Source organism: Condylura cristata, unplaced genomic scaffold, assembly GCF_000260355.1.
Source record: "Condylura cristata isolate star-nosed mole 26May11 unplaced genomic scaffold, ConCri1.0 scaffold00040, whole genome shotgun sequence".
In the NCBI taxonomy this organism is placed as follows: domain Eukaryota; kingdom Metazoa; phylum Chordata; class Mammalia; order Eulipotyphla; family Talpidae; genus Condylura; species Condylura cristata.
Genome location: NW_004567141.1, coordinates 3,149,423 through 3,155,962, shown reverse-complemented (window position 1 = coordinate 3,155,962; position 6,540 = coordinate 3,149,423). Strand labels below are relative to the sequence as shown.

The window sequence follows — 6,540 nt, the reverse complement described above, 5'->3', positions numbered from 1 at the left end:
TTCAGTCTGACCACCATCTCTGCCACCAGCCCGCATCAATAGCTGCACCTCTAGGAGGTGTTTCCTGCGTTCACCCCTCAGGGATTTGTAGCTCTCTGAGACTGTTTTCCAAACTGGCCTGTCTGTTTCACTCCTGGGATCTAGACAAGTATGATCTAGAGAAGTTGTAGAATCAGTCATTTTTGGAGGGGAGGAGGCCTATCTGCTTCCTCAATTCTACAGCCCCAACCCTTAGCTCTCAGTAGCCACAAACCTGGGTTGGTACCTAGTGTGGCTGAGATCCTTAGCTCCTGCAGAAATGAGGGAGGCCCAGTCCCGCACTGAGCTCACTGCTCAGGGTGAGGGCAAGAGAAGACAAGTGTGCAGGTGATTCAGACTGGTGTGGAGCACCCTAAATGCATGGACAGGCGACCTTTGTATGGGACAGAGCAGCAGGCCTGGTGTCTGGCTGGGAAGGTTCCATGAAGTAGTTCCCACCCTTTAAAGAGTAGGTGGGATTCGTGCAGGAGGAAGGGTGGTGAGCGGGCCCTTCCTGAGCAGAGGAGTTGGCATGAGCCTCAGGCCTGGCCCCACCAGGTGTGTGACCCCCTGAATTCGCGCACAGTGAGCCAGCAAGTCAGGTACATGTGTGGGAGGTTGGAGAGCAGAGGTGTCCAGAGTCAGACACATCACTGTCAGGTTCTGTGGCTACATCACGGGGACGCCTGTGGGGTTTTGGAAGAGAAGGGCTTCTGCTAAAGGCCTCTGTAAAGTGGAAAAAGTGCTGTGAAAAGCAACGTGTTGTACCCCATTGGCCCTCTTGGGGGCTGTGAAGGATTTTCATTACAAATTATACCTGAAATAAATTTTGATAGCAAGGACAGAAGCACCAGGGGTTCAGGCGCCTTGGGGCCGCAGGGACAATGGGTGGCTGGGTAAAGTTGTTAAAGAGGATGGATGCTGGGACCCCAGGGTCTAACTTCATCCTCACCAGGCCCAGGGTGACCCTCAGCAAGTGAGCTGTCTGGCTTCTGATCTGATCCTCTGTGCTCAGCCCGATGCTCCTGGGGTGGCCCCATGAAACATCTCGTGCCAGTGCCAGTGTTCTCTCTCTGGGGTTGGGTTGGTGTTTCCGCAGCTGCTCTGGCCCCTGGGGAGGAGGGCGGTGCCGCTGAGTCACTGCCTGGGCATTTGGGGCTGGAACCACTGGTGAGTCACCTAAGACTGGGGGTGGGGTGGGGGGCTGGGAGACAGGAAACCAACTGCTGTACATCTGGATGGGGGAGGGTAGGGTGGTGCCCATCAGGCTGGAGACAAAGAGCAGTAGGCAAGGGAGGTGGGGAGCGGGCAGCCGGGAACTAGTCTGCCCTGAAGACCCTAAATGGGCAGACCCTAAGTGACTTCAGTGCCTGCTTTCTTTTCTGGTTTGGGAAGGGCCCTCGGGGCTGGGGTGAGGAAGGCTGTGGCTGTGGAGAAGAGGAGGCCTGAGTTTCTGTTTTTTCTTGCAGACCTCCTTGGGGCTTCCTGACGCCACACAGAATGTTGCTCATCCAGTGATTGTGGTTGTAGACACAACCCCCATCTCCTCCCTGCCTCTCTTCTTTCCCAAAGGGGGCCTTTCAAGGTATTTTCAAGCACAACCACTTTCCTCATTATCTCATTAAGAAGTATTCTGGTGCCAGCTCTTACTAGTAACTTTGTTTCCCCTGTTCCCTAAGGCCCACCTTCATGGCTCCTCTTCCTCAGGCCCCCCATCTGGACCTTCTCTGGCCCCTGCTTTCTAAGGGTGGCCTCAGACTGCCCCCCCCCCCCCCCCAGTCACACACTGGGGTTTGGCATGCCCCTGCAGCCTCTGACACACGAATGAGTTGGGACTTGCAGGCATGTCATGAGAACGAGGCCTGGCATGCGTCCCCAGGCCCCACCAGCTGGGCTGCCTCCCTCTCCCTCAGCTGGGCCAGGCTGCCCCTTCTCCACACCACCCCCCTTCCCCTCTCCCGTGACCTGGGTGGCCACAGACTGCCCGGATCTGGTCCAGGGCTCTCCTGGAGCTGGAGCTGGTGGCCAAGCTGAGAGGGAGGAGGGGCCCAGGCCGGAGTGGTGCAATGACTGGCGGCCAGGCTTTGGTGGGATCAGGTTAGGACAGGTCTGGTTTCTTGGAATGCCAGGTTGGGGGCCAGTGGGCCTGGCATATAAACCCCACCCTGGGCACCTGCTACTTTGCTCGTCTTCCTGAGTCTGTCTGCGTCTTCTGGCTTGGTGAGTGCCTCTTCCTTAACTGGCGGGGAGGGAGCACCGCTGTGGTCTCGCTCTGTGACTTTGTCTTGATCTCTGTCTCCTCATTCCAGCTGACTTGGGGCCTCTCTGGGCAGCTTCCATTTAGGCCTTCTGTAAAGTGTCCAGTTGGGGTGCTTCCCAGTTCCTCTGTGAGATCTCAGGTTATTGAGGCCTTCTTTTGAGTCCCTCCATCTGGGGTGCCTCTCTGGCTATCTTCATCTAGCTCTTCTTGGGGTCTAGGTCTAAAAGGTTGAAGCATATATGTGAATGGAGGTGTTTTCATTAGAATTCTAACTTGCTTAGGTTCAGATTTTTGGGTAAAGTTTTAGATTCTAACAAGAGCCTGGAATCTGAAGGGTGGGGGCCCTGCCCAGACTGGTGGCATGGACCCCTGCAGCTGCCTGACTTCTCCTACCTCCTCTCCCTTTTCCAGGGCAGGGCTGGCAAATGGGTTGAGGTTTCCTTGCCTCAGGCACCAGCAACTCTGGCCTCACCTTCTGGGCTGCTGTGGACTTTCTCAGAGACAAGGCTCTGGGCAAGGTGACTCTGTGGTGTGTCCTTGTGCCTGAGGTTGTGTCCTCACCTGGGGCACTGGACATTTAATTTCTTTATTCTAATCCCAATTAGGGTCCTTCCTGGAAGGTAAGACGCTCAGTGGCCCCATCATGCCTCATGGCTGATGGTCTCCAGTTTGGAGGGAGACATAGTCGCTACCCTCCAAGAGGGCGTGGAAACATTCCTGCCAGGGGACTTCTGGTTATATGTGACACCCACTGGCCTTAAGAGCCCCCATTCTGAGAAGGGAGATGCCTTACACCTTTAGGCTGCAGCCCTGGCTACCACCAGAGGCTAGTGGGCCCCCCAGTTAAGCCACAGAGATGCTACCTTTTGCTTGCAGAGAGCCTGGGAGGGGGGTGCACAGAGAGGGCTCCCAGTTGGGGCTCCCGCTGCCCTGCCATTTCCCTGCCAACGACACTCAGAAGGGGGGGGGCTGCCCTTATGGGTGTGCCCCAGGTATGATCCGAGGAGACATGAGGGCTTGTGTTTGGTGACTTCCATGCCTGGGGGAAGATTTTGTATCTTCCCTGTGCCTGGTGGAGGTGGCCCTTGCCCAGGGGGCCACAGCCAAGGGGCAATGCAGCCCCTTCTTCCCATTCAGAGGAGGATTTGGGGCTGGGGCAGAAGTTGTGTAACAGGGTGGTCCCTAGGAAAAGGGGAAGTTCCAGGTTCCCTGCCCTACCCAGAAGGAGGGTGGAGCTGAGGAGAGAAAAAAGGAGAGAAGGAATCTGGGGAGAAGAAGGAATCAGGATGTAGCGCCAGAAGGAGACCTGAGGAAGCCACATGGAGCAGCAAGCATGTGAGGAAGAAACAGTGCTTGTTTCTTGACTTTGGACTGGTTAAGGCAGATGTGGGTGAGAGACCTGTATGCAAGCGACTATAGCAGTGTTTATATTGATTTTGACTTTGCTCTTTTCTTCCCAGATTTGTCTGGCCATTTCTCACCCTTTTCCATGGGTCCCGGCCAGAAGGTGCTTTAGCCTTGTGGCGGGCTTTCAGGCCTTGCTTTGGGCCAATGCCTTTTGGGTGGACTTTTGCCCACGAGGGGATGGGTAACCTCAGGTGTTTGATTTAGACATTATATTCTTTGTCTTCTGTATTGTATACTCACTGTATTAAAGTCCCTTTTCATTAAAGTTTTATATGTTTTGTCTTAATGTGGCGGATGGCAGAACCCACTTAGAGCAGGCAGGTTTGGGGGTTCAGTGCTGCCCCCCTCTCCCTGCCCTGTACCAGTTGGTCCTGCAGGCTGGGCTGAGGTGTCTTTACCACCCACATCTCTGCAGCTGCAAATCCAGGATGTCCAGCCCCCTGGAACAGGCACTGGCTGTGATGGTCACCACCTTCCACAAGTACTCGGGACAGGAGGGCGACAAGTTCAAGCTGAGCAAAAGGGAGATGAAGGAACTTCTGCACAAGGAGCTGCCCAGCTTTGTGGGGGTGAGGAGGGTCAGCCTGGAATGGGAGGGTCCTGGCGTGTGAGTGTGGGGTAAGGCTTGAGCCTGCTGCTGCAGATCCAGGGTGGGGCAGAGCCTTCCTCGGCCCCAGCAGAGCTGCAGTGAGCCCAGGCGTGAGGCTGTTACTGGCTGTTTCCTGCAGCTTCCCTGAGAAGGATGTGCTGAGAGGACCCTCAAAGTCCTGTTCTAACTCCTCGTTGGAGAGTCAAGCAAACCCGAGCCCACAAGGGGAAGGAACTAGTCCAAAATCACACAGTGCTCTCGTTCTCGCTCTCTCCCTCATTTATTTTCTTTTTCTTAAGCTTTGTTTTTAAGTAGCTTAATATTAGAAAAAGATATAAAAATAGTACAAAGTTCTCATACACACTTCATGCAGATTTCCCCAATGCTAACACCTTACAAGATCATAATAAAACTGAAAATTGACACTGACACACGTTATCAGCCCATATAGAAACCTTAAGAAATAGCTCTGGCTTCCCCATCAGCATCTTCCCGGCCCAGGACCACACTCACAATTGTCCTGTCTGCCTTAGTCTCCTCTATCTGTGACAGTCCTCAGTCATGACCTGGATGCATCAGAAGTGCTCTCCCTCAATTTTCATAGTTATTTGCCCAACCAGGAAGAAAAAAGCCAATAAAGATGTGCATTCTAGAATATTTTGTAGAGAAATGTAGTCAACTCTCAGTTTGCCGCTTGCCCTCCCCATACCCACCTGCAATAATCCCAAAGTCAGGTCTCAGGTTTTGAACTTGTCAGATGTGTCCTTGCTGTAGCAAACTCTGGGGTCAGATTTCCTAACCTGGTTTTGGTTTTGGCTGGTATTTAGAAGCGTTTGCCTTTTCTCAATTCAACTTACTGTGATGGAGAGTGGTGGTGGCTTTGGTTTTCTTGCCAGCAAAATGGGGGCAGTGAGGCCCAGCTTGTGTGCCAGTGGGGAGCAGAGCAGATTCCCTGCTTCAGGGGGGTCTGGCTCCCCACTCCCCACAGGGAGAGCTGGAGACTCACCAATGAGGGGCTCTCAGTTGCTTCTGGAGAACACCCGCTTCCCAGCACCGGGCGAGAGCTGGGCTGTCCCAGGGGTGTGCTCTATGTGAGGTGGGGGTACACAGCAGGCTGGTGATGACCCCCCCTCTCGCTTTCAGGAGAAGGTGGATGAGGAGGGCCTGCAGAAGCTGATGAGCAACCTGGATGAGAACAGTGACCAGCAGGTGGACTTCCAGGAGTATGCTGTCTTTCTGGCTCTGGTCACTGTTATGTGCAACGACTTCTTCGAGGGATCCGCAGATCGGGTCTGAAGCGGACTCTCAGCCCTAACACGAGTCTCAGACTCAGGAAGACTCTTTCCCTTTTAGTTTTGTACTCAATAAACTTTTTAACTTGTTGATAGTAGTTTAATTGCTCAATTATGCCTTGTGACCTGACTGGTGCAGCTGCATGCTGGGCTCTGGGGGTCTCCTAGACCCCACTTGGCTATGCCTTTGGTCCCAGATTTCAGGATGTCAAATTAGGAATTTGGAAATTGAGATAGTTTGCTACACCATACATAATATACTTGCCAAGTAAAGACATTAAAAAAGGCAAATGCCATCTACCATCATAATAAAAAAAGAATATACCTGGGCCTCTCTGGTAGCGAAATGGGGTTAAAGTACAGCACTATGAAGCTAGCAGCAGCCACTGCAGCATGAGTTCAATCCCCAGGCAAGGAGCCGACCCACAGGGCACCGCAGACCTCTTCTGTCTTACCTGCTGCTCCCCTCAGAAGTGAATTTCAGTCAGTCCGCCTGTTCTGCTCCCCACTCTGTCTCTAGTGAACCCTCTCATTCCCCACCTCCAGCCCCGCACCTCTGGCCTGTACCCCAGTTCTGTATGGATAAAAAAATAAATCTTAAAAAAAAAGAAATTACCCACCAGGAAGGGAGGCTGTAAGCTCAGCAGCAAGGCCCGCCCGTCAGTGCCAGGAGCAGCCAGGCACGCGAGGAGATGCTCTTCAACTTGGTGCAGGCTGCAGGCAAGGCAGTGTGTGTGTGCAAATCTGTATTCCTGTGTTTTTTTTTTTTTTTTTACTGAGCAAAGTTTTACTTTAATGTTGTTTCTGCTTATAAGTGACTGAAAAAGTGGATATGCAAGAAGTAATACACTTGTCTAAAGGCAACACGGAGGCCACTGAGAACATCCTCAGACAGGAGGTCCTGCTTAAGATCTCCTCAGCTTACCGCTGCCCGCTGCCCTCTGCGTAGTCCATCAGACCACTGCTGCCAGCCC

General features: G+C 53.2%; 1 protein-coding gene across 3 annotated transcripts; it reads left to right on the top strand.

Moving 5' to 3' along the window:
• The first annotated feature begins 1,515 nt into the window (after window positions 1–1,515).
• On the top strand, window positions 1,516–5,634 carry S100A2 (S100 calcium binding protein A2). 3 transcript variants are annotated; one of them, XM_012733278.1, is made up of 3 exons: window positions 1,516–1,603; window positions 4,101–4,254; window positions 5,418–5,634. In XM_012733278.1, exons 2-3 carry the CDS (start codon window positions 4,114–4,116, stop codon window positions 5,568–5,570), a joined length of 294 nt encoding a protein of 97 aa, XP_012588732.1. In that variant the 5' UTR covers window positions 1,516–1,603; window positions 4,101–4,113; the 3' UTR covers window positions 5,571–5,634. The 3 variants fall into 3 exon arrangements, with proteins under 3 accessions (XP_012588732.1, XP_004693687.1, XP_012588733.1); XM_004693630.2 differs by lacking the exon at window positions 1,516–1,603 and adding an exon at window positions 2,171–2,238; XM_012733279.1 differs by lacking the exon at window positions 1,516–1,603 and adding an exon at window positions 3,598–3,613.
• The last annotated feature ends 906 nt before the right edge of the window (window positions 5,635–6,540 follow it).

What these genes read in the sequence shown, in the direction of transcription:
- S100A2 (XM_012733278.1), top strand. Translation starts at nt 4,114, where the DNA reads ATGTCCAGCCCCCTGGAACAGGCACTGGCTGTGATGGTCACCACCTTC. An exon ending in AGCTGCCCAGCTTTGTGGGG is followed by an intron (nt 4,255 to 5,417) that starts GTGAGGAGGGTC and finishes TCTCGCTTTCAG; the next exon opens with GAGAAGGTGGATGAGGAGGG.